At 31.1% G+C, this 27,992-nt stretch overlaps 1 protein-coding gene across 2 annotated transcripts in view; it reads left to right on the top strand.

The window, feature by feature from the left end:
- Nucleotides 1-27,992, top strand: part of CSMD3 (CUB and Sushi multiple domains 3) — a 1,379,111-nt gene that overhangs the window by 573,075 nt on the left and 778,044 nt on the right. The window contains exons 7-8 of one of the 2 annotated variants that reach the window (XM_004372958.1): nucleotides 261-572; nucleotides 22,111-22,188. In XM_004372958.1, coding sequence (XP_004373015.1) covers nucleotides 261-572; nucleotides 22,111-22,188 — 390 coding nt within the window. The remainder of the gene's footprint in view (nucleotides 1-260; nucleotides 573-22,110; nucleotides 22,189-27,992) is intronic. The other variant, XM_004372959.1, reaches the window with a different exon arrangement.

Raw genomic sequence — 27,992 nt, 5'->3', positions numbered from 1 at the left:
AAAGGGTTTACTGTTTCACATTTTTTAAATGGTGCATTTGTGCCTAATATCTATCCGTAGGTTTATTGATACAAACAAAGCAACAAAAAAAGATCTGGTGTGCTTCACATTTTAGTGGTGTGTTTGTGTTTTGCCTCTTCATGTTGATTATCCTAAAGGTAATAGAAGGGAATATAATTTATTAAACTGATCAGAAAAAAAAAAAAAGCAAACAAAATTTAAAAGAAAAAGTTAGCATCTAGTGCTACTGTGTCCCACAGGTTCTTCTACATTGACCCACACTACCTCCACTGGTGAGTTAGAGGAGCATAACAGGACCACCACTGGTGCTATTGCTGTTGCTAGCACATCTGCAGATGTTACTGTATCCAGTGTTACAGCTGTCACCATCCATAGACTTTCCGAGGAACAGCGAGTGCAAGTTACGAATCTCAGAAATTCAGGTCTGGACCCCAACACATCCAAGGACGGGCTCTCTCCTCATCAAGCAGATACACAAAGTACAAGCAGAAGACCAAGAAATGCTGAACAGATAGAAAGAACTAAAGAGCTTGCAGTTGTTACTCATAGAGGTATTGGATGTTATTTTACTTGTGCCCATTTAGTTACAGCCAAAGCTATGTTTTGGTAATGATTCTAATTAGAGAGTGAACTGAAAGAGAGCCAAGATATAGAAAGTGAAAGAAAGAGTTAAAATAAAAACCTGTGGAATATAGATAGGAGTTGCCAACACTTGCATAATTGGAAAGCACAGAAATTAAAAAAAAAAAATCAAAGAGCAATGAAAATGTTGGGGGCAAGGATAAGAGTAGAATGAAAAGGATGCATAAAAGGGATAGTAAAAACAAATCTTAAATACCTATTGCTTTTTACATATCAGATATGATGTTGAGATAACATGAAAAGAAAATAGCCAGTTTCTATTAATAATTATACTATTTACACATGATTTATCCCATGTAGTAATTTTCAGTATTTGCATGAGATTTATATGTTATACAAATGCTAACTAAAAATTGAGAAGACAGATAATTTGATTGGGAAACATGGAAACATTATATCTGGTGCTTGTTTTATATAGTTTGCTCTGCTATTTTTAAATTAGTTGTTGCATGATCCATATGATTTCAATTAGAGCCGATTTCTCATTTTGAAAATGTAATGGCTTTTGATTGATATTATGGCTCCAAAATATAAATATTCCTTAGTTTTCTAATTTACGTTTTTTAAAGAAAAACAATACCATGAAGCCAAATCATATATTAGTAATTTTCTAGTCAATTGATATAAGCCTACCTTAAATTAGGCAAATATGTTTCTTGGTGATAAATTTCATAGAGCAGTTTTGGAACAAAATCAATGTAGTGTCAAAAAAAAAAAAGGATTTCATTTATATCAATATATGCATCAGTGGAAACATTAATTAATTGAACATATTTGAAATCCAAAATATCTACTCCATTTCCAACTCATCATTATATATTCTGTAGATTGGCTGTGTTTTATGTAGTGTGATTAGGTATGGTTTATACAGGGCATGATATAAGTAATGGAAAATTATCCAATGCTTAGAGCACACTAAGGAGAGAAATCAAGACATCTTTACATAAGTTAACTGAAGATCATACAGAAATATCTCAAGCACATTTCTATTCAAATTCATAATGAAAATACTTTGATTCAAATAAGCAGCATTCTAAAATGAGTTCTTAACATGTGATAGTCTCGTTTTTAAAGAATTAAAACACCATCACTCTGCTTCTCTATTCACTTTCCTACCATCAGTATTTCCACTCAGCAGAATATAGGGATCATATCAAAACTTATAATATACTTAGTTAAGTATATAGTTTCTTCTTATTATCAGGAAATAAAAATATGTAAAGATTTATTAAAATATTGATTAAGGAAAAAATTACTTAGTTTTCTTTTTCTACACTCTTTGGAAAATTTTGTGAACTAACTTAAAATTGACAAACACTCCTGTAAAGAGAGATTTTCTGACATAGCTTATTGTAGAAATCAACTAAAAATACAAATAATGCTTTAGCCAGAGTTTGTCAGCAAATGATATGAAAACTCTGGGGTTACATTAATATTTTGTAGAATGAGGAAAAGTAATTCAGACTGAAAAGAGAAAAGGTAGTTAACAGATTATTAGATTAAATAAATGATTTGAAGATGATTCAATCTAAAATTTTAAGTATATTTAAATAAATCTCAATTAGGCATCAAGATTTCTTCCTTGGTAAATTCTAGTTGAATGCTCAACTTTCTCCTTAATTGCTATCATAATCTCCTAATACTATTTGAGAACCAACACCTATTTCGGTTTCCTTATCTTATATAATTGTGTTTCTGAATATAATCTATTCGTTCAGTGGTGCCATCTACCTTGAAAATAAATATTCTTCAGTCATTGATGTGTAAATAATTTTCATGAAAGCTTTTTGAATGTTATATTCATTATTACTATCAATGACTGAAATTGTCACTATACTCTTATGAAATCTCTATTTTAATTAAAATTGGTCCTTCTGGCTCTTCTTCAATATCTTACTATTATTTTAGTGGTTTCAATTGACCATTAACTACTATGTTTAAATGCAAACTATTAACATTATGTGCATAAACTAATGTCAATTTTAAAGGTAAAGGAAGCCCATTATTTTATGTATATTGCTCAATGCTTTAAAAAGCCTTCGAGATGCAATTAGAATTTTTCAAACATAAAACCGCCTTCAAAGACTTGACTCCTAAGAGGGCCAGATGTCAAAATGGAATGGGCTGGCATCAAAACATTATTATTTTTGAAATAATTCCAGCTCAAGCAACATGCCTGAAGTGACTTCTCTGTGCCAGGCTATGTTCTAGGGGAAAATAAGTTCAATAATTCATGACCCCTTCTTTCAAGAGATTGCAATAGAGTGGATGACAGAAAGAAATCCATCCTGGAAGTACAAGGAAGATTTTGTAGAGCTTGTGGCTAATCAGAGTGTTAAAGAAATTACAGGGCTTACTTAGGCAGCAATTAATTTGTTACTTTTTAAATAAGAGTCTATAAACATAATCCAAAAACAATTGCTTAGTTTTTCTAGATATTTCAGAGAAAAAAATCTTATTTTTCTTATCCATTCCCCCACATTGTAATCAGAATGTCCTTTTAAAAATGAAAACCTGATGACATAACTCTGCTGTTTTAACACTTTTATGATTTCCCGATAACCTTAGGAATAAAGCCAAGACTTGGTGATGACTCATGGGAACCTGTGTACTGTGGCCTTTGCCCATATCTCCAGATTCATCTCATGCCACTTTTACAATCACTTCCTAATTTTTGGCCAAAGAGAATTTTAGTTTTAGTTCGTCAAACATACCGTGCTCTTTTCTCTCACATGCCACTTTCATATGCTATTCCTTCTTCTTTCAACAAGATCATTCTAATTTACTCATCAGGTTTTAACTTAATGGCTTAATTGTCACCTCCTCCAGAAAGTTTAGGTCTTCCTCTGATAACCCACTACTGTACCCTGCTCTTCTCTTGCACTTGTAATTATGTGTCCTATGACTCCCCCTGTAGATTTTAAGCTCCATAAGGGTAAGGAGTGGATGGATCTTGTTCAGACAGCATTCCCAATGCATAGTAAAGTTTCTGACGCATAGAAGTATTAAGAAAGTATTTGTTAAATTAATGGATAAATAGTCACAATTTCATTAGCTAGAGTATTCACTTAAATTACCTAAAGTCTTGAAATCATTATTCAGCTTCTTTAACGTAAAGAGAATATTAAGATATTTCAATATTAAAGATCATTATTTCATTTTGTCGTAGTTAAAAAATACCAGTGTTTTTCAGTGTTAGTAATATGTGAACCACTTTTAAAGGCAGCAATATTTTTATGAACCCACACTAGCATTACTTTTATTTCATTACTACTTCAAAAATCATAACATAAACTGAGGTGTAAATGCCTTGCTTATAATCCTTACATATCTGTAAAATCAAACGAATTTTATAAATAAATACAAGTAAAACTATAAAATCATAAAATTTTATATGAACAAATATTAGATATCATACAAAAAATACGATTTTGATAGAATTAATTGGAGTTTACAGCAAAAATATAATAGTTCCTATAGCACGAGTTCCTTTGACATCGCAAAGTCAGTGCTGTTTTGTGCCATGTGATAATTATTTCTCATTACTGTTCTCTATTCACACTACAGTTAAACTTTCATTTTTAAAGTGCCTTTTGATAATTACCAGCTCTCAATCTGTTTCCAATAACCTGAGACAATTAAATCTTTTCTAATCGACAACAATATTATAATGAGCACAAACAACACAGGAACACTGAGTTTGCACACAGTATTTGCTACTTGGTATTTGTGTGTTTGTGGATTCAAAATTAATTTGTTAATTTATGATAAATTAAATATTATATCACTATAACTATTTTATTATAAACACAGTGCTAAAATTAATTAATAATCTGAAAAATCTTAAGATGTTTATCAAAGATTATTTTCAATCCTCTGTAGTGTACTAGTTCATTTAATTTTATAATTGTACTATAGTTAAAATATCAGTATCTCAATTTTAATTGTCTCATTAAAATAAGTTTATTTTTTCACTTTCTGCTTGTTCTCAGTTTTAGAAACCATCTCTGATTTTGTTCAATTAAAAAATAATCTTTGGATATTGAGATTAAAAGAAGTAGAAGAGAAAGAAAATACTAATAAATAATGGTGATTTGGATCTTCTATGTATTGGCACCATAAACAGTTTACTATATTAGTGTCCAATAGGCCTCAGAGTATGAATTCAGTTTCCATTGACTGGGTTTCAGCTCATTTTGTCACCTACTGATTGTAAGGCCTTGTATAGGTTCCATGAACTATTAGAGCTCAGTTTGCATTTGTAAAATAATTACTATAGTATCAGTACTTACAACTGGATTATTGTGAGGATTAATATCGGGTGGAAGTACCAAAAATGCTAGGAGTTTCATCTCAATGGAAAAATAGAACCCAACTGCCCATCATCAATGTTTAGGGTTGGGATAAGAGGCCTAGGTTGAATCTATACTCTGCCCTCATTAAATACGTAACATTGAGCAAGAACTTCAACTTCCAAAGCTGCATTTTTTTAGAAATGGAGAAAACCTGACTTATAGGGTAGTTGTGAACAAATGTAGCACAATTGCTAACATAATATGTGTTCAATAAGTACTAAAAACCAAAACCAAACCTATTGCCGTCGAGCTGATTCTCACCCTTAGCGACAAGTTCTGTTATTATTTGTATATTATTCACCAAATATGTTATAACTCTTGCTATGTTCATGTCATTCTACTGGATATTGGAGCTATAAAAATGAACAAGACAGTCCATGGCATTTTGGAGTCATGGCTAATAACAAAAAATAGAGTAATTATAATTTACCATGAGAAACACTGCCATAGCAGTAGTTTTCAAATGTTATTGAAGTACAGGGGAGGAAATGACTATTTGTACATAATAATTTTTTAAAAAGTCAAGGAAGGTGGTGCAAAGGATACATGAACTAATGTTTGAACGTTGAATAGAAGTTTGGAACTACTAATTGCATTTATATCACTAAGACCCACAAAAAATGATTTGAATAAATACTAGTTCTAAATAGAAATAAAATGAGTCTATAATCAACCAAACACACAAATAAATAAATGAAATGCTTAAATACGTTTAAAGAAAATGGATTTATATTAATATGAGTAAGCCTACAAATAGTTGATATTTTTAGTTTACAAAATAAGTACGTGTTTAAAATTAGATAGCATTTATTGGTATTTTACATTTCATCATAATAGCTTATTAGCTTAACTATAAGATCTCTTTTGAAATTATTTCTTAATATATACTTTAACTTTTTCAACAAACCCTAAACCCTATAGGTCAATATTATAGCCTTAAGGGATCCCAAATCAAAGTTGAATTGAAATAGCTGGACCTATGTAATAATATGGTTCAAAAAATACTATGGTCCTGTATTACTAGAATTATATATCTTAAAATTAGATGTAATTTTTCTGATCACCTAGTATAACACCATTATTTCACAGTGGAAGTTGTGGTCTGGTAGAGACCATACGGTGTCCTTGGGTGGTACAAAAGGTTAAGTTCTCAACTACTAAGCAGAAGTTGTGGTTTGAACCCACCCAGAGGCACCTCAGAAGACAGGCCTAGCAGTCTGCTTCTCAAAGATCACAGCCTTGGAAACCCTATGGATCAACTTGACAGCAAATAAAAGCTACAACATAGTGGCTGTATAAAGGTTCATTTTTCTTCTTGCTAGACTAGTGCTCATTCATTCCTTCATTCATCCAACATTCATTTAGGGCCTAATGTATATATAACCCTGGTTTAGGTGCTTTTAAAGTTTAAAGTATATGAACATGAACAGGACTGAGTTTTCTTCCTCATGAAGTTCATAGTCTAATATTATACCATTTTAAATAGTCCTTAAAGTGTGTTTTATTCCACACTAATCTACTTTAGCATAGCTTTTCTTAGATAATATAGTAAGTTGATATTTCTATTATTTTCTCAGTGTGTGGAAAATTTCTGTCACCTGTTAATGAGTACCTTGATAGTTGCTGTTTTCAAGTACAAAATGTGAATATATTCTTCTGAAAAATTCCTGTATACATATATAATAATTATTGACTCTGTTATTGTCCTTCCCAGTAGAAATTTAATTTAGATGCCTATAACATTTTGTGGATCAAATATGTGTTATGAACCTTTATACATTTATAGTCATTGCTGCTGTTTGTTTTGGCATAGTGTAGCAAATTCTTACGTGGTGTGTTTAATAGCTAGTAATCATATCAATAGAAGCTACCAGGGTTTTAGTTTGATATATAAAGCAACATTAAATTATGTTTAACTGAGAATGCATATGATGTAGACTTTCCCTCCCAAAACTGGAGTTTCAAATAAAACTTACTTTAATCATTAGCTCTTAAATAACAAGTAAATAATTCATAATTTCCAGCTTTAAGGGAAGAGCTACTAAATTCATCATTAAAAATACATCTTCAGTCAACAATTTTAATCTGAACAAAAGCGAGATTTTTAAAAAATTTTTATCATAAGTTAGATTTTCTTCAGGTCAGCGCATCTGAACATTTACATGGCTCAACAAAAATGGAAAACCATCAGACTATAAGATGTAAATCCACATAGATTTTCAGTTTATTTTAGAAGTTAATATTCTCTGATATGCACCAACTTTGTTATAAAAAAAAAAAACTGGATCAACCCTGGAATATGACAGACATGATATTGTTCTGTAGAAGCACCAGTTCTTAGGCATCTACTATATGCCTATCACTAGTAACCTATTTAACCATGTGTAAAATTTATTTTAAATATTTTCAAGCATATGAAAACAATTAATACTGCTTTCAAAAACCATATAAATACTTTTGAAGGGTATAAATCAATAAATCTAAAACATGTCGTTCCAGTTCTTATTTTTCAACCTTCATAAGCATTTTCACAGTAAGTTAATTTATGGGTAGTTAACTTAGATATATCTTTAACAGTACTTATATCTGTCCATCAAGTATCAAGGTTTTAATCTCTGTGCTAAGCATGTGATGAATTCAAAAGAAGTATCAGATAAGGTCCCTATTCTCAAAGGAAAAGTTGTAAAATTAAGACTGTGGGGAACACTTACTAGTCAATTATAAGAGACAGAATTACCAGAGAATGAGTATGATATATGATAGGGAAAGAATGATAGCCATCTTCAAACATGTGATACATTGTTATAGATAAAAGAGAGCAAACCTGTCCTCTAGCATAAGTTGTAGAACTTAATCTATGGCACCACTGGACAATACAAAACAGTTTATTATAAAGATGACTCTTATAACATTCATTTTTGTTTAAGTATATATTGTGTGCTTCAGGAAGCAGTAAATTGCTAAATCAGTAATAACACGAGCATAGGTTAGTGGACCGAATGAGTGTTTAGAAAGCATTAATGCATCAAAGAATATTTCAAATGTATAATTGCTACTCCCCCTTCTAGTCCTAAGAATCTATATTTCTATCTGAAGATATTTTATATTAACTGATGTACTTTATCATCATCTATATTCTCTTGGTGCTTGAATTGACATGGTTATTTAATTTTATAACCGAACAAGAAGGGGCCATTATTGCCACGAAGAGTTTTAGAGACTGAAACTCTTCTCATTCCAGTAAACGTGTACTCAGTCACACATATTTTTCTCCCAGGGCCCAATGCCTGTATTTTAGCCTTAAATTCAAAACTACTCTTCATTTTAGTGTCCAACCCTAGCTTGTCTTTCTAGGCAATGCCCAAGGCAATAAGTTATTCTTACTTTCTTCACTACCACATTCCACAATGTATCCATGTGTGCGTGTATGTATGTGTGTATGTATTTTTTTCTTATTGCTTTCTTTCATTTTTTCTTTTCTTCTCCTCCTTTTTTATTGTCAGTCTTTCCTTTTATTTTCTTTCACTTTCTCCTCCTTTCTTTCCTTATTTTTCCTTTCTTCAATAAATATTTACTGAGTATTTACTAGCCAGGCTCTTTTTCTGTTGGTGAGCATACAACATTGAATGAAACTGAGTAGACCTTGCTTCATTGAGCTTATTGGAAAGAAAAAGACAACAAACAAGTAATTACTTGATGGTAGTAAGGGGTGTACAGAAAAATTAAAATGGCATATGTGCTGAGTGAGTGGTTACCTTAGATTGAATGGTCAGGAAAGACCTTTTTGAGGAGTTAAAATTTAAGCTGAGACTTAAATAGCAAGAAGAGAGTTATGTTAAGATTAAAGGGCAAAACGTTCCAGTCAAAGAAAACAGCTAGTTGGAAAGACCATGAGATTTACTTGAGAATAAGGAGGGAGGCCAGTGTGCCTGGAGTTCAGTGGGGAAGGGGGAGAATGGTCTGATGAGGTGGAAAACTTGAGCCAGAGCTAAACAATGTAGGCTGTGAGGCCTGGGTAAAGAGTTGTATTTTAATCTAAATAAAATAGGAAGCCATGGGTGGGCTTTTGCATGGAAGAGATATTATGTATTTTTTAAAGAGATCACTTCTGTTACAATTTGAAGACTGAATTATAAATAAATAGAAGCTGGAATACAAATTGGTAAGCTGTTCAGAAATGCAATTAACAGTTGATGGTGATTTTGAGTTTTAGTCTTAGACTATGTGTCTCAAAATTGAATGTGGACAAACACCTGGCAGTCTTGTTTAAATGCAGGTTCTTATTTGATAAGACTGTGGAGGCATCCAAGATTCTGCATTTCCAGCAAGTTTCCGGGTTACACTGACACTTTGAACATCAGAATACTTTTGGATCAGGGTGATTATCATAGTGAGAGGAACATACCAAACAATTCCTGCTCTCTATCTATTCCCCATGAATTCCTGCTCTCCATGAGAATAACCACAATCTTGATAAGCTATTCCAGATAATATAGTAAAATCTAAACTTTAATTATATTAGAGTGTCTCTAACGGTGAGAAGTTCGTAAGTGGTTGAGGTATTTTCTGAATCAACCGTAATGACGATAACAAACTCTGTCAGCCCTTAAGAATGGTTGAGGTAATGGCATTCATCATGATTTTATTAGAAGTTTGAATGAATGATGAATGAATTTCTAAGACAAATGTAAGCTTATTTAATAGTTTTAATTTTTATTCTAAATTCCACACATTGAAATACATTTTAAATGTGTTATCAGATAGCAAATAACAAAACAAACAAAACACCTGGTTTAGTTTCCTTTTGCTTCCCATTCTTTAAATCTCTGGAAGGATAACTGATAGATCCAGGCAAAAACCTAATGAAAATGATACAAAAATTGATTGCAAAATAAAAAGTTCATGAATGAATATTTAAGCAGTATTTGCATAGTTTATATACATGGTGAAATTGCGTTTGCCTGCTTGAATTCCCAGGTCCTAATTTTTTAGATTAATTGACATACTAATTTTTATAGAATGTTTACAGCATAAATAATGATAGAATACAGAATTTATAACCTTTTAAAAATTATTTATGTATGAGTCTTGTAAGATACTTCCATTAATTTATTTAACTAATTATTATTTTGATATAAGAATGTTGATATTGATAAAGTAAATATATGTTTAACAGATAGGAGATTCCAATTTTTTTTTAGTATTTGTATAAATATTGACTGTTGCATGCCTTATCAAATACCTGTCATTTATTTTCTTTCATTGTTTTCTTGACTCTTTCCTGATTATATTATCTTGTGGAAGAGTGTATTCAGCATTGTCATTTGTAGCACTTTAAACAGTTATGTCCAGAGATGTGCTAAGTTATTATTTAAATACATAATTATTTTTTAATATCATCTCACAGCATATTCTTATACCACATTTCATCACATATGTGAAATTGTCAAAACAATGCCACTCATCGCAGTAAATATATTTTTATATTTCAAATGATTTTGCGTGTTGTTGAATAAGTTGCTTTTAGGAAGAAGGAAGAGAAAAAAATAAAATGTTAGAATATACTTGTTAATAGGCTTATACATTTTTGGTATTTTTGGTATTAGATAAAAATACTGAGTGCCTGAAGATTTTTATGGCAATATTAAGCAATGAAATTTTATTTTTTCATAAATGCCAAATCTGTAAGTGACCATTTTAACATTTTTATCCAGTGCCACCCCTGAAGTCATGCTTTTGTGTTAATCCCATGTAAAGCTTCTAAGAACTCCTGATGACCCTATATTTTTGTTTTCCTTTGAGTAGGTATTAGGAAATCTGTATGTTTTCATATTGACTGGGACCATTTCCTTAGAACAATGGTCTTATATTATTTCATAAATAGTATTTTTCAGATTTTCACCCACATTCTTAGGCTCACCAGTAACCAATAATCAGATATTTTGACAGCTTATTCTTTATGTTAACACACTATTTCTCATTTTTTATGGAATGAGTACAGTAGTATTAATATGATAATGACTTATGCTTCACTGATCAGGCAGTTCATAAGGGAAGGCTTAACTTTAGAGATCAGAGATGGAAATGGTTTTATGCACAGCTGATTTTTCCTGAATGGTTACCATAGCTTGTTATTTGTACCTCTGAATGACATGGTCACAGTGAAGGTGACGTATGTGACTTTAAAATCTTTTCCCTTGTTAGAATATTTTGAACGGGCTAGACTTTCTGTTTAAAGCTGGTGCCAAAGTAGACTCCTCTGCCTTTTGGAGTATGAAGCGATGGGCCTGTGGTAGAGACATTTTTACTCTTCTTCAGGATTATCTCAGGGCATTTTCACCCACTTTTACAACAAGCTGCTTCCTTTGCATGTAGTTTTCTAGAGCATATGGCTGCCCTGCTGTGCACAGAGTGAAATCACACAATTAAGCTTTACAATTTTAGGAAGAGCAGAGCCTTCATACATAGCAGAGCAGCATGGTGTTAGGTTTGGGGTGCATTGCATAGGATATTTTTCTCTTCATAATTACATCATTTGTATTCTAAATCATGGGCTATTGCTTTTTTAATGTTGATGCTTGTTTTTTCTTGTTTAAAATATTCTTCAAATGACATTTGTTCGTAATACCAAATAGGATTAAAGTGACAGAAATTTCTAGGTTGATTTTATCGAGAATCCAGAGATGTTAGAAATTTTTCACTGAAAGGGCTTACATTAAGGAAGAAAAAAACATCATCAACTATCCTGGACTTTCTCACTAGAAAGGAATGCAGCCAAGTTGATTTTACTAGAAAGACTAGATGATAATCTGAATTGCATATAGCTTTTGATACATCATTTTTTTTCATCTGTTCATACTTATAAAATAAAGTATTAAAAGGTCTCAGGGCATGAGATTATGCTTAGCACGATCAACTGGTAATTGTGGTCTTTATTCAATACTGAATCCAGTAAATAAGGCCAGTTACGCTCCGTACTAAAGTAAAATGTACTTAAAGTCAGACATTGTTGATTACTTAAACTATTAGCTTTGCATTAAAAATAATAAATGGGGATAGGATATTCTGATCCTAACTCTTTGTAGTTTTCTCTGATATAATGCTTACGAGCTCTGATTAAGTATTATGGCAATATGAATGCTGTTATTCATAATAGGTGGTGGTGTAGATGCTAGGATTCAAGTTTTAGAGTCAAATGAATGATCACATTTTACTAACAAACGTATGACGCTGGAAAATCTGCATAGTCCCTCTTCCTCCTCTCCTACATCTATAGAAAGGGGAGAAATAACCCCCTCTTTGACTGGGTGTTGTGTGATTTAAATAAGATAGTAAGCACACAGGATTTAGACACACAACCAGTAAATGATACTGCCCATTTCTGGAGCCTTTACAAGAAGAAAATACATGCTGGTTGTATAAAAATCTCTTAAGTTAAAGACAAGTGTGAACAGATTAAGAAAATGATTAGCACAGAATTTTAAGTTTCTTAGTCATTCATTTCCTTAGGAATAAAAGATACAGTTTAATGCAATATTGATAGAGAATATTGAAAACAACTGATATATACAGGTCTATTTAATACTGTGTGTGTTGATCTCATGTATAAGTTATACCAAAGTAATGTATACCAGTCTATTAATCTCAGTTTTCTATTACCCCATATTTTTTCCTGCCAGTTTTACCCTTAACTCAACAATTCTCCAACCATAATGCAGCCACCTTACTTAACTTTCCTTTTATCTACTCTATCCTTGTGAATTTTCCATGCTTCTTGGGTAGAACATTCCTAGAAAAGAGCTTAGTTATGTGATCTAGATCTTTAAAACATTTCCTAGGAAACAAGTAAACAACCAATAGTAGGGTAATGACCAACATCCACACATAATGATACCTGGATATTATCTTTTGAAATTAGATGTGGGTCACTAGATTAATTAAGATATAGTGTTTAATGTAGTGCCTGAAAACTGTATTTAATCAAATCCCTAATGATTTCCATTTACCTGGGTATATCCATCAGAGTCCATCAAGAAACAACGGAACATGGACTAATTCAAGAAGGGTTTATTTACAAAGCGACTGTTTCTATATGTGTTGTTATAAAGGAACCAAAATGTACTATGCTGTGACCTTGGTTAGTAATAGCTGAGCCGTCATTATTTCCAGCATGCTGGGACAGGGAAACAAGATATTGGACAGAGAGTCATGTATAGATAGCAGTCTGGCATGAAAGAACCAGGGACCTTCTCTTAAGGGTCCCAGCCAACTCCAGTCAACATAATAGTGAGGAACCCTGGGGAATAAAAATCCTGATCTTATGCCCCTCCGTCCCCCTACTCTCCTACCAGAGTTCCCCAGAGGATAAGGAAGTCTGTTGATAAAGTCTAGTGCTTCACAAACTTAAATGTCCATAGCAGTCACCTTGGGATCTTGTTAAACTGTAGATTCTAATTCAGTAGGTCTGGGGTGGTGTTTGAGATTCTGCTTCTAAAACAAGCTCCTAGGTGATGCCAGTGTCACTGGAGCAATGCCACAGTTTGTGTAGCAAGGTTGTAGACTATGCAGATCAACCTTTGAGATAGAAAGCGAAGAGGAGATGAGGAGAATTGATCTGGAAAGGCAAATGAATTTTACAGGGCATAGATGGGTTGTGAAAAGTGCTTTGCCATCTTCAACAGTAAAGAACGTAGGAGCATAATCCTCAATCCAATATAACTGTCAGAGCCCCTCTATGCTTGTCTTAAACAGATTCCAGGTAATGATACAAAGGCTTCTTGTAAAGAACTTGTAAAAAATATAATAACCTGAAATCACAGGGATGAAGGAATGCTGGTACTTATTCAAGTAATGCCATTTTTCCTATTTTTTAATTTTAAATTGTTTACTGCATTAATGAAATTTGGAAGAATATGATCCACTACCCTAAATCTAGTGAGATTTATTAATTGTGGTCACTGATTCTCAAGTGTTTGTTTTTTTCTGAATTAGAGTTGTCGCATTTTAGGAAACATTCTAGTGTATGTAGGAGATCTCTGACATTGAGTGTAAAGCAAACATGTTACATAAAATTACTTTGTTTATTTTGAATGGGAAAATTTAAATGATGTAAGTTGACATGTTACATTTTTTAATGAAATTTCCTATGATTAAATTAATTCATGAAAAGAGGAGAGAAATGATAAATAATACAAAACAAACACAAAATCATTTGAATTCTAAAGAATGTGATATATCCAAACCAAAAATGAAAGTAAGAAAATGAATGGAATGGATCTTAACATTCAACTGCTAAATCAATGTAATATAAAAGTTAATCTGAAGCTGTTGGGAAATAAGGATTAAAAACTTAATTAAATTAAAGGCTGAGACAGTTCTAAAAGTGTTAAAAGTGTCTGTGACCAATACCAATGGCAATTAAATGGTGACTTTTATCATGCCAATTATAAGAATCCCTAAAAAGAATATAAAATCCCAATTTTTTTCATATAATCTTGACATTTTACAGCACACCATAACTGTAAGACCTATTATGCCAAGCATTGCAGGTGCATCTGCTGGTATCTATATATGTGTTATGAATTTCTGAATTTGTTCCATTTCTGGGAGGAAAGAAAGACCATGTACCAAGTTTAGGGTATTTATCCAATAATTAATTGCGTGATTTTCAACCAGGTATTTAGTCTATCCACTGTCTCCTGGATGAGTAGCAAAATATTCGATCTATTCCAAACCCACTGCCGTCAAATCGATTCCAACTCAGAGATGTAAATTTCCAAGGACCGTAAATGTCTATGAAAGCAGACTACCCTATCTTTCTCTCGTGGAGCCACTTGTGGTTCCAACTGCTGACCTTTAGGTTAGCAGTTGATCGCTTTAACCACTCTGCCATCAGGGCTCCATATTCAATCTGTTAGGCCTATGAGATTTAACAAGCCGATTTAATAAAACATGATGTGTCCTTTTCATGTCCCCCACTTTTTGTTCAGTTTGCCAAATTAAAAATAAACAAAAACACATTTATTTCTTAGTCTGAAATTGTTGAGAAATAACTGTCCAAAGATTTGGGGCCTAGGTAGAACTCATTCTAACTTGAAAACTTATAGCTTCAGAAGGTTCTACTGTAAAGTGGAAAATGGGCCTGTTAAGGGAGCTTGTGCCTTAAAGTATGCTGAATAATTATACATACGGTCATAAAACCTCATGTGATCATGTATTTAAGGATGTTTGTATACATTCCTACTAAATCTACTATTTTGGGACAAGGATTTGGGGAGTTTTCTAACTTTGTATAAAAAAATAAAAGTTAGCTTAGAAATCCAGGGAATGTGGCTGATTAAATTTATCCCTACACAGTGAAAAAGACTTAATACAAAATAGTTGAAAAGTTTTGAGTATATTACATCACAAGTAAGAATTGTCCCTGAAACCAACTTAGTATTATAGCTGATAATAACAATAGTAAAAATAACCAAAATTTACTAAACTCTTACTGCAAGTCAGGCACTATAATTGATTGTAGAATTTAAGCACAGTAGTATAATATGTAATTATGAATTTTCTTTTAATTACACATTTGAACATCCCATATGTTTACATTTATATATTTTATATGCAAGAATAAGTGCTAGCCACAAACTGCTATGGTAGAACAAAGAGTTTGTCTTAAAAAAGGGATAACTGAACCATATTATTTAACTCTAATGATTTTTAAAAGGGAGAATACATTAAATTTTTAAATAATCCTAGAATTGAATGTGCAGCATTTCTTAATAAACTTGATTGATCCAATTTCATCATTAAGAAATTTAAAATATTTTGGTTCTTACATATTCCTAATGTGTGTGTCTTTACAAATGTATTTTCTGTGCTTTTGAGTATATTCAGTTGCACTACTACTTTTCTCATCAGATAGTGGCAAGTATTATTTCTCTTTATACTAAGTTTATTTTAATTTATTTTAATATATTGTGAAATCAAAGATTTTACACAAAGATCATGAGCCACTTAATAGTATGCTACTGAATTTTCTTTTGTACCTTTCTCCTATATACTCTAGAAATATGATCTAGTTGTAACATATATCTAATCATTTTTAAATTGCTGAACAGAAACATATGTAAAGCAAATACACTTTTATCAGAAATGTATATTATTAAACCAGTGGTAAATAGTATATGCAAGATGATAAAGCACACACGACAGAAATAACTTCATGCTTTTTCTCTGGCATCTGCACAATTTCTTGATCTTTCTTGTGCTAAGCATGATAAGGAAGAAGTTACTAATTAGCAGCATCTATATTAAATATGGAACCCTGGTGGCACAGTGGTTAAGCATTAAGGCTGCTGAACAAAAGGTCAGTAGTTTGAATCCGCCAGCCGTTCCATATTAAATATGTCCTCAAGAATTATTTTGTTTGGCCATTGCAGTATGTAGGAAAAAAAAGTTAAATTTTAATGTTTTTAACTAATTAGCAGCTTCTATGCTTAATATTGGGAGAAAGATGTGACAGTCTACTCCCTCAAAAGGTTACAGCATTGGAAACCCTGTGGGGCAATTCTACTGTCATAAAGTATCACTATGGGTCGCTATGAGTCAGAATTGACTTGCTAGCAATAGGTTTGGTTTTTTTGTTTATGCTAAATATGTTCTCAAGAAATGTTTTGTTTGGCTATTATAGAAAGTAGAGGAAAAAAAGTTAAATTTTAATGTTTTTAGGCTTGGCACATGAAACCAGCACTTACCTTTGAACAAACACACAAAACCTGTTCTCTTAACGAATTTAAATATGTTCATAACCCCTAAACACATTTCAACCTGTGAGACAGACTTGACAATTTTTTGCAATGTTAGTCTTTCCTTCTTTTGGTCTAAATTCTACTCTTAAATAAAATCCAGTCAGTTGTCCTTAGGTCAACTCATACTTACGGTACCCCATGTATGTCAGAGTAAAACTGTGATCCATAGAGTTTTCAATGGCTGACTTTTTTGGAAGTAGACCTTTAGGCCTTTCTTCAGATGTGTTTCTGGTTAAGACTTGAACATCCAACATTTTGGTTAGCAGGGAAATGAATAATTTTATTAAAATTGAGTAGATAAGTTGACAAACTTGCTTTATGGGAGTAAAATATAAGTCTTGTAAATTCTAGTCCAGTGATTGTTTTTCTATTTATTCTTTATTAGAATACCTATTAATTAGTCTACTGTCTGTAGTGAGATGTGCCATATACTTAAAATCAAACGTACACACACACACACAATAACTATTTTCAATTTCCAATTAAAAAAACTAAAGGAAATTAGGTGGTTAGTATTATAGGTCATGTATTGAGTATAAAGGGAGTGTAAAGATAAAATTTTAATTAATTAATTCCAAATAGAAACTAGAAGTTATATATCCAGGCCTCATGATATCAAACACTGTACAAAACAAGAAAAGTATTATTGTACTTTTGAGAAGTTAAAGTGAAACAAAAATAAACCAAAATAGATCAATAAAATGCAAATGATTAACTTGTTCAAAACAAATTACTTTTCTTTTTCAAATGAATTATCATATCTGATTTAAGAACAAATTTATAATGTAGCTACTGCTACTTCCAAGATACTTTATTGTCAAAGGGTATTATAACCTTGGAAGATTAAGATAAATACAAAGTTATAATACTGCATTCATTTTGTGTTCATTGTTGTGTTAGAATATAATCTAAGTAGACAAAGAGAGGGATTCTAGGATTTCCAGATAACATTTAATAAGTAATGCCACCGATCTTTTCTATAGGAGCCCCTACAAATTTAAAAGTAAATATTTCCAGTTGATAAAAACTGCTACTCATTAATACTAAACATGTCCTTTTTTTTAACAAAAATCTTCTTCAAAGTAACGAATTTTTACTGAATATAAATAGTAATGAGATAGAATTATAAATTATAGATATATGACTTTTTTGAGATTATATAGTAAAGAGCATATCAGTTTTCAAATAAGGAACCTGAAGCCTGAAGACCTTTTATGACTGAGTTATAGAGACTCAGGGATAGAAGGGCCACTTAAAGATCATCTTTTCCAAACGTCCAATTGATGTTTGAATCCTCTTCATCACCTCTGTGTAATATAATGAATTTTCTAATGTTAAAGACTGACCCCCAAAACTAAATCTACTACCTCCAGTCTATTTTCTACCACTAATACCACATGTTGTGTTACACTAAGATTCTCCAGCATAAAAGTAAAGTCAGATACCACCTGGTTCATCAAAAATGTTGATACTTGAAACAAAATTAAGCTCTCTGTTCATATGTTTGCAGATATGGCTAATTTTTATAATAATAATAATAAACAAACCTGCAGCCTTTGAGTTGATTTTGACACCTAGCGACCCTATAGGACAGAGTAGAAATGACAAATACGGTTGTAAGGCTGTAAATCTTAAGGGAAGCCGACTGCCACATCTTTCTCCTGTGAAGCAGCTGGTGGATTCTAACCACCTGTCTTTTGGTTAGCAGCCGTGTGCTTAATCCTTTGCATCATTCAAATATATGACTTTAGCTGATTAACATGCAGTTAGGTGAGGTTTAAATAACATTTAATCAACATCATTTTCTTTTAGTAAATTTTAAAATGCAACTTAGAATTCAAGTTGGCATTGAAGAAAACAGAACAGTAATTGATCTGGAAGACGCCATAGAGTGACCCACTATTGTGGATTAAAACTGTGTTCTACTAAGGGTTACAGAAATTAAGTGGTTTTCCTAGTCTCTAGAGTTTACAACTAGTGAAAGGTGGATTTAATTGTTGGCTTAATATTCCTTCTGCTACATCTTTTCTCTAAGGCAAAATATTTCCATTAAACTAAAAAGAAAAAAAAGCATGAGTCAACCAAAATTTTGATAAAAGTAATAAAAAATGAACAAAAATTATTTAGCATGTGAAGAGCAAATCAGGACAGAGGAAATGGGTTCATATGCATATGCCCATAAATCTTGTACTTAATGTTTTCCTAAATATAAAAACATACATAATATTATATATTTAAAAATAGCCAACTTTTACATATGAAGATGCTTCATCTTGAACATTAATTCTTTTATCGCATTCTTCTTTCCTGATTAATGTTTATGTAAAATTTGCCCAACCAAATGCCTGCAATTAAGTGACCCAGAATTTATATTTCACTATTTCATTCAATCATATATTCAAACAACAAGTACCACATGAATAAAATATTTTCCCTGCTTTTGAGAAGCTCACCATACAGTGGAAAGAATTTGCCACAACTAACACACTATCTTTTAAAATTATCTTACATTCTAATAGAATGGCTTAACATTTTAATTTTCACTATAACAAAATAAATTTTACATGCTTTTTACTGAAATACACCTGTTAGAAAGATCAGGTTAATTTTGTAAGCTAAATATGGTCACTAGAAGCACTCAGTGTTTGATGGCACATTGAGATTGAATGCACATACTTCGTAATACAAAGTAAAATTTATATTTTTATGACATGTACTTAAGTTTTAGCATTTTTATTGACACATGGTTTAGAGCAAGCTCTTGCATTTAGTACCTACAATATTTTTCCTTTCAATTAATTCATACAGAGATATATACAATGTGTCTTCTATTTAAATTATAAAAAGCTCTAAAATATTTGTTAACTATGAATCATATTTTAAATTTTTTATGAATTGAAATTTTATATCAGTTTCTATCCACGCTTTTTAATCACTTAAGATGGATAGTCTCTTGTCCTTACATTTTCTGAATCTGTATTGTAATCATTATGCATTTTACCTTAAAAGCTATGGATGTTTCTGTCTTCAAATGAAATTGACATATAGGTGCTTAAAAAAAAAAAAGTTTTGTCCATTTAGAACCGGGAAACTAGCATTGATTAAACAACCACTTAAACTACTTCATATGATGAGACACACTCTTAACTAGAGATATTCATGTATTGTTATCGTAAGATGTTGTTCCTGACCTCACTCAAACAATCAAATTTAGAGTTTACATACTCATATTCCCACCCCCCAACACACACAAAGCTTCTTTGATATTGAACATCATTTTTTCTTAATGATATTATTTATTGCATTGAGCTCTTTGGTAGAATTTTCTCCTTTGTCTGAAATTTTCTCCTTTAGGTTCTCAATCTTTTCACTTCTTTTTCTTCACTCTATTAGAAGTCCAGATTTATGTTAAAACGATGCATGGTTTCTTCCAATTCATCTGTAATACTTAAAAAGTAAAATCTTAAAATGCATAGGAAATTAGAAGTAGAATCCCTACTTATAACTCATGTTTGGTTGGAGAGACTAGAATTATACCACAAAATAGAAAATGTAAATTTTGTTAAAAAGAGTTTTGAGACAGCAGGAAAATTCACAAGTGGCAGAAACAAATTTAAAACACTTGAGCACTTTAGTGGAATTAAACTTTAGATTCCCACGGGGAGGGTGGAGTGGAATTACAACAAAAAGCATCACTTCAGAGGGATGCAGCCATTCTCTCACTGTAACTAAGTGGTCACAAATAAACAATCTCTGAACTATAAAGAGACTCTGTGATCATCTAGTTCAAGTTCTATTTTAAGCGACTGAAGTAAAAAGGCAACTTCTTGTAAAAAATCACACCAATTATTGTTAAGAATCAGATCTTTCAAACCCCATTCCAGAGTCAGTTTCCTTTTTTTTCCCTCCAAATATTGCATGTATAGATGGTTCATAACCATATATCCTATAAACCACAACATGGTGTCTCTACCATCTTACTATTGGAGGTACTAACAACAAAAGAAAAAAATTACCTTATAATATTTCAAAACCAATAATATATATATAATTTGAAATAATTGGTTACACTGGCAATTCAGAATTAGTGAAATGATCATTTTAAACTAACAAAAATATCAGTTTGCCTTTTTCCTATGCATAGCCTGATCAAAGCCTAATTGAATAATAAGTTTCAAGCAGTCATGCTTAACTATAAATCTGATAAAAAGCAGGATGTAAAATATTCTAAATTATAATTCTCTGAAAAAATTTAAATATATCCCCTGCATTCTAGATTCAAGCTGGCTGTTTTTTAAAGAAAATAATTAAAATTTAAGTATCTCATTAGGTCAGATTGAATAAAACTTTAATTAGTGGTTTTACAATTAAATATATTTTCTTCATTTCATTTGGTGTTATTTAAAGATTTAAATAAAGCAATCTTCTGAACTATGACTTATAAACAATCCTTACCAACTGTAGTTAATCAAAATTATACTTAAATGGAAATAACACATCTTTTTTCTCCATCCAGATTGCTTGAAGAAACAGGTTTTTTAAAGTTTCAAGTTTAAAAAAATGTTTTCTAAGCTACTTCATTAAATTTATATTTATCTCTTTTTCTTAAACTAGTTATATCTGGTGCACAATGAAATATACTAATATCATAAGAGAAAAAATATTAGCAGAGTATTTTAGGTAGACTCCTAATAGTTGTAATTCACTTTCATAAATTTGGTACAGTATTGACTGACATTAATAATAGTGTCAAAAACATTGTTAATGAAAGGAAATGATTATTGGTGGAAATTTTAAAAGGTATTTTAAGATTTTCTAATTTATATCATTTTTTTAAAAAAAATTGTGTCCTAATATTGTAATTAGGCTTAATTACCTAAAAATATATTTATTTATTTAGAAAACCAAGCCATTAGATACTTCCCACTGTTCTAATGTCCCAACATTTTTCTTTTTCAAGGGTTGTTTAGTCCATTAAATTTTCGTGAATTTAAGTGGTTTATGATAAACAAACTGTTAAAGTTTTGATTTTATTAAAAAAAAACTTGGGTAGTATTAAAATATGCAGGTTTCCTTCTATCAAATATTCTACTTTTTTATACTGCTTAGTATTTTACTACTAAGTGATTAGTTTCTTTCTTTCTTTTTAATTTAATCTGAGTACCCTATGACAGGCCTAAGAAAGTAATTTCTTTAACTTGCCTACTTCCATGCTAACAAAAGTTGTTAACTTGATCTTCATTTTAAAATTGTATTTCCTGATACATGTTTTTGTTTGTTTTCTTAACTAGTGAAAAAGGCCATAGATTTTAAATCTAGAGGATTTAAATTGTTTCCAGGGAAAGACAACAGCAACAAGTTTTCTATCTGTGAGTGTACTCCTTTTTTGTTACTTTTTCTAGTGCAAGAGTGAAGTTTGTGCTGTCTGTGTTGTTTGTGTGTGTTTTATCAAAATGTTTGTATATTTACCAGATTAACTGCATTAATATCTATATAACATGCATGGTGATTATTCAATATTTTATTGTATTTAAATGTGTATCTAGCTTATGGATTAGTGTGGTAAGCTCCCAACCTCAGATTGTTTCTGCTAAAATTTATCCCGTTTTTCAAAATGTAAAAAGCTCTTTTGAACTGGTGTATTGCTGACACTCTAGATTTGTAATTCTAGGATATAAGGGGAAAAATAGGTGAAATTGTAGGAATTTTTGTTTGAATATATCTAAATTTCACCACAAATAAAATTTTTCTAAGGAAGAATTTATTTTATAATACATTTTTAATTTAAACAAAAAGTACTATTAATTTGAATTAATTTAGTTAAGACCTTTAAGTGAATTGTCATTGGTAAGTTAATTAATATTTTTGTTATTCACTTTTCCAAATCTCATGAAATGATGGTCTTAAATATACATATTTATATACTGCCCAAATCCACAATTTTGCTTACAAATTCAGGGATTTGCAGATAATCTGAAATCTGTCCATGAATCAGAGATTAAAACCCCTGAATTAGACCATTAATCTATGTTACTGTAAACAAACATAGTTTCATTTTTAGGATAATGATGCATTTTGTGTGTGTGTGTGGTATATATAAACAGCAGTTGGAAGAAATTTCCTACTTCACTCCTCCTAAAGTGCATATTAAAGTCTTTGAAAGAAGACACTAATGGCACAATACCTGATTTTTAAAATGACATTTAGATAGAAAATTAGAGAGCAATTCCTATAAATTACATATATATATATATAGATATACACACACACATATGTATATATATATTATTTTTCAGGAAGACTATTTTTCAGCATTGTTATTTTTCTTTAATTCTAAATCATGTGAGGAAATAAGTTTATAGCTATTTCTTTAATAAAAATCATTTGTTATAGTTATATCAGAAAAGGATTTTACCTGTATATTCATCCACTTGTATCTAAAACAGTAAATGACACAAACTGAGCAGTTACTACAATTATAAACAAACAAACTTGGGGCATGTATGATATCAAATTCATTAAGGTGTCAAAATTTTAAAATGTGATCTTATTAGATTTGAGAATACTAAACCAATAGTAGCAAATATCAAAAGGAAATCATTTGTCAAATTGATTTAACTATTTTGAAAACACTGAATAGTTAACTGGAAACCCTGGTGGTATAGTGGTTAAGAGCTATGGCTGCTAACCAAAATGTAAGCAGTTCAAATCCACCAAGTGCTCCTTGGAAAGAAACCCTGTGGGACAATTCTACCCTGTCCTATAGGGTTGCTATGAGTCAGAATTGACTCAGTAGCATTGGGTTTGGTTCATTTTGAACAGTTAACTTTCAAATATTTAGCTGTTTAGTTATGATTTCCTGATATATTATTTTGGGATTTACATATATTGGGAAGATTGATATTGTCAGTTTTTTAGGTTAAATAAATAATGTTGCAATATTTGACTCATATATGATATTATTTGGTACATCTTGAAGAGAAAGACATATTTCCCATAATAGAAAAATATAAATAGGAAAAAATTTTTCCAGAATATTCAACTTCATCATGTATATGTAAAATGACAATATCCAAAGTTAAATGTTTGCAGGGTTATGTATGAGATCTAATATCTTTTTTAAATATTTTGTCTGGCCCTTATATGTATTTTGGCATTCTAAGTAGAATTATAAGCTATAAGACTGGTTCATTGTTTTCTCGTTTTGATTGCACAAATGTCGTTTTACATGCTGCATGCTTCAGACTTGCAGATGTTCTGAGAAATTCAGACTGTTTATACTTAGAAATACAGGATTTATCAAAATAATTATAAGGATGTATGTTACTCCCTATACTTGTTATATATTGCTTTAGTAGAAGTATATATTATTTTCATTGTTCTTGCACATGAGTTATGATAGGGAACTTAGATATAATACAGTACCTGGGAAAAAAAGCCTGATTTAAAGAAAAATACATGTTATTTAAAGAATATTTGCTTTAAGATGATAGAGGAAAGTTAATATGAGGCTAAAATGTTAATCATGAGACAACAATATTAACAATTTGCCTCATAGTTTTAAAATAATTTTTGCAATTATCCATTGTATTTTACATAAAAGATAACAAAGGGCTATATTGTTTTAATTTGGTATTATTATTATATATCAGTTGTCAAATAATCATTCAGGTCTTCATCTCTTTTGATATCATTTATTTAACGCAGGACAAACAATTGAAAGAGACTATGTTTAGCTAGGAAACTGGTGGCATAGTGGTTAAGTGCTATGGCTGCTAACCAGAAGGTTGGCCGTTCAAATCCACCAGGTGTTCCTTGGAAACCCTATGGGGTGGGTTTAGTTAACATTCACCATTTCAAATGGGGGGGGGCACACATTCTGAAAAACAACAAGTTCTTTTACTGCCACTGCCAGAAGTGAGCAGAATTGTGGAGGAGGTCAAATACACACACTGCCCAAAACATGTTTCATATGCTGGCACCTTTAAAGTTTAACTAAAAAAAGAATTAAGAGATTCAGGAACCTGCGGAAGTCTTCATGGGGAGAGTTTGGTTGTTTAAACAGCTAATTCAGGTGTTTTTTTTTTTGCCTACTTTACTGCTTGAAATTTAAATAACTCCTACCCACCCCTGTTTTTCTTTTTTAGAAAGAGTTGATTTCTCATTAAAGAGAAAAATAAGTGTTTTTTATTTTAAAAATAATAAGTATTTATCATTTTAAATGGTGGAGTTAATGAACTACCAGCCTAACCAACTTTTCTAGTAAGTTCTTCTAAAATATAATTACAAGGAAACTGGGAGCTCCCAAAATGTTTTTTCTTTTTTCCTTTCCTTTTCTTCAAACCCATAGTTTCATTCATTCACATTATCCATTCATTCCACAACTCTGTTTGAGCTACTTCTCCATGGCAGCACCATCTTAAACTGAGAAGATAGAAGAATGAATAAAATATAGTCTTAGCTCTCAAGGATTTGTCATTATACTAGGAAACTAAATGAGTGAAGAGGCAACTTTTTGTAAAATATAAAGTGCGTTAGTATAAAACAACATCATCACACTCATAATGTTTAAGGTTAAAGTAAGATCAAAAAGCACTATATTTCATAAGAAATAATAAAAGTGAAAAATCTAATATAAAAGCCCTAATAAAGATGGCAGTGCACCCTGTTGTATAAGGTAATGTGGAGATACTTTTTAGTCAGAATCTATTAATTTTATTTTTTTAAGAGTAGGTTATTTACTATATAAAATCAGAAATCTTATGAAAACATTTATAACAATACTACACTCTGGGATTGATTTTAAAGCATTTTTCAAGCTAGATAATACAATAATATTTAAAGTAATTAAGATTCCTAAAGCATGTCTTATAAACACATATAACAAAGATACTCCGATGTTATAAGAAGTAAGCAGTTCAATTAAAAATTGTATAGTTTTGTCTGTCTCTTCTTTCTTCTACTAACTCATTGTGGGGGAAAAAAATAATACCTTTAAAGATAATAACAAAAAGAGTATTCCCCATAATGTGATGCTGTTTAAGAGACAGCACCATGCTCCATGCAATTAAACTTTTAAAGAATACTCATGTCCTTACCAGTCTGCAAGTTACTGCTCAAATTAAAAGAAACAAAAGTGATAAGTACCTCCAATTGCTTGATTGGCATTGTGTAGTGAGAATAGCTGATTGAATAAATACTAAATTTGAATTTCTGGCATCATTTAGCTATGGCTAATCCTGAAATATTTAAATATCTGAGATGCAAAAGATTATACATTTTGACTCTAATTTTTTTTTATTTTTAGTATTTTTAACTAAAGAATATTAAATATATGTATCATGCAGATGCTGCCATTATTCTTACATTTTAAATTGGGAAGTCTTTCCTCGAGTGCAGATATCCAAAAACACTGGTTCAATTGACATACTAAAATAATCTTGATGATTAAAACTATAGGATCTGGGATTAAATACGTGAAAAATGGTGAGAATTATAAATAAATATCGTTTGCATTTTAAGATAAGTAGTTTGGCAAAGTGTTTGAATTTTAATTAATGACTACTTTTCTGCCTTTTTGAGCTGTCTGGAGAGAATGTAGGGCTCAGGGGTTAAGAGTACAGTCTATTGAATCAGACTGCTTGGCTTTAAATCCAGACTCTGGCACTAACTAGCAATATGATCTTGGGTAGATTTCTTGCTCTCTTTTTGACTCAATTTCCTCACCTAAGTGTATAATAATAGTGGTTACTTTTAATATTGTTGTGAGGATTAAATGATTTCATACCTATAAATCACATAGAATAGTGCTTGACACAGAGTTAGTACTATGTGTTAGCTATTGTTATAATTCATAGAGAAAATTTAACCAAGTCTCACTTTTTGAGAAGATAATGATGGTGAAATGGAAAAAATGAATTGTTATTATTTTGATTTTCTAAGGTAATCACAGACCTATAATTTGTATATTAACCTATAATTTATGTTACATATTGTAACAGAATAAAATAGTTAAACCTCCTTCATGCCCACTGTTTTCCTCTTCTCTACTCCATGTTGAAAAAGTTAGATTTTAATAAAATATGATAAAATATTTTCAAAAGCCTTTAAAAGATAGGAAAGAGTACTTCCCTTGGAAAATGCTCAATCCATTGATGGCAATATCTAAGATATTACTGTCAGTTAAACAACTAGGACATATTTATAAAGTTATTAACTCCTGTCTAAGCATTGTGTATGTGTTCAAATAATTATAAATTTTTCCCTCTTTATCAAGTTTATAATCTCTTTGTATAAAAGACTAAGGTATATGAAACTATGAATTGTAATACAATAAAAAACAATTTAAAGATTAAATATAAAATTTCCAAATAAAATACTCCAAGTTATGTAATAAAAGAAGGATTAGAATATTCTGGAAAAATTGCAGGTTATCTTTTTGAAGAAATGGACTTGACCTGAGTCAAGTCAAGGTTAGGATTTTGATTGGTAAAAGGGAAGAAAAAGAAAACATAGAAACATGGAGAAAACACAAACAAATGCATGGAATGAGCATGGCAAAGCAATAAGCAGGACCGTGAAGAGTCAGTTGGAATTGAGTGATGGATGCATCTTGGTGACTAGTCGAAAATTCAGTCGATATACTAGCAAATGTAGAAGCACAGGAGGTCTTAATAATAATAAAAATTGTATATTGGAAGATTTAGTCCTCCTCTGGTATTCATGATGGATTGGAGGTGGATGGTAATGGAGTTCCCAAAGGCATCACAGTGATTAGGTTGGACCTGAACACTCACAACAGGTGACAATGGGAATTTTGGTGACATTATCTAATGGACAATTGAAATAGCCAGGAAGGAGCTTGGAAGACATGACAAAATCATAGATTGGAAGTCCTTAGCAAAGAGATAGTTTTCAAGCCATGAGGAAAAAATGAAATGTGGAGAGCTGTGGGCCAATGCCTATAAATTTGTCCAATATATGTGGAATTGCCAAAACAAAAGAGTAGCCACAAAGCAGAAAGTTAGAGAGGAATTAAATAGCAAATCAGTGAACCTAGAAGAGCAAAAATATCATTTGTTGTACATGGATTAAAGAGTTCATATTAAAGTTGGCAACAAGGGTATTATTTGGTGATATTTATAAAAGTAAATTTATAGAATGATAGAGAGAG

This window comes from Trichechus manatus, unplaced genomic scaffold (assembly GCF_000243295.1).
Source record: "Trichechus manatus latirostris isolate Lorelei unplaced genomic scaffold, TriManLat1.0 scaffold00022, whole genome shotgun sequence".
NCBI lineage: Eukaryota > Metazoa > Chordata > Mammalia > Sirenia > Trichechidae > Trichechus > Trichechus manatus.
Note: the sequence above shows the minus strand (reverse complement) of the source record. Positions and strands in the feature narration are given on the sequence as shown.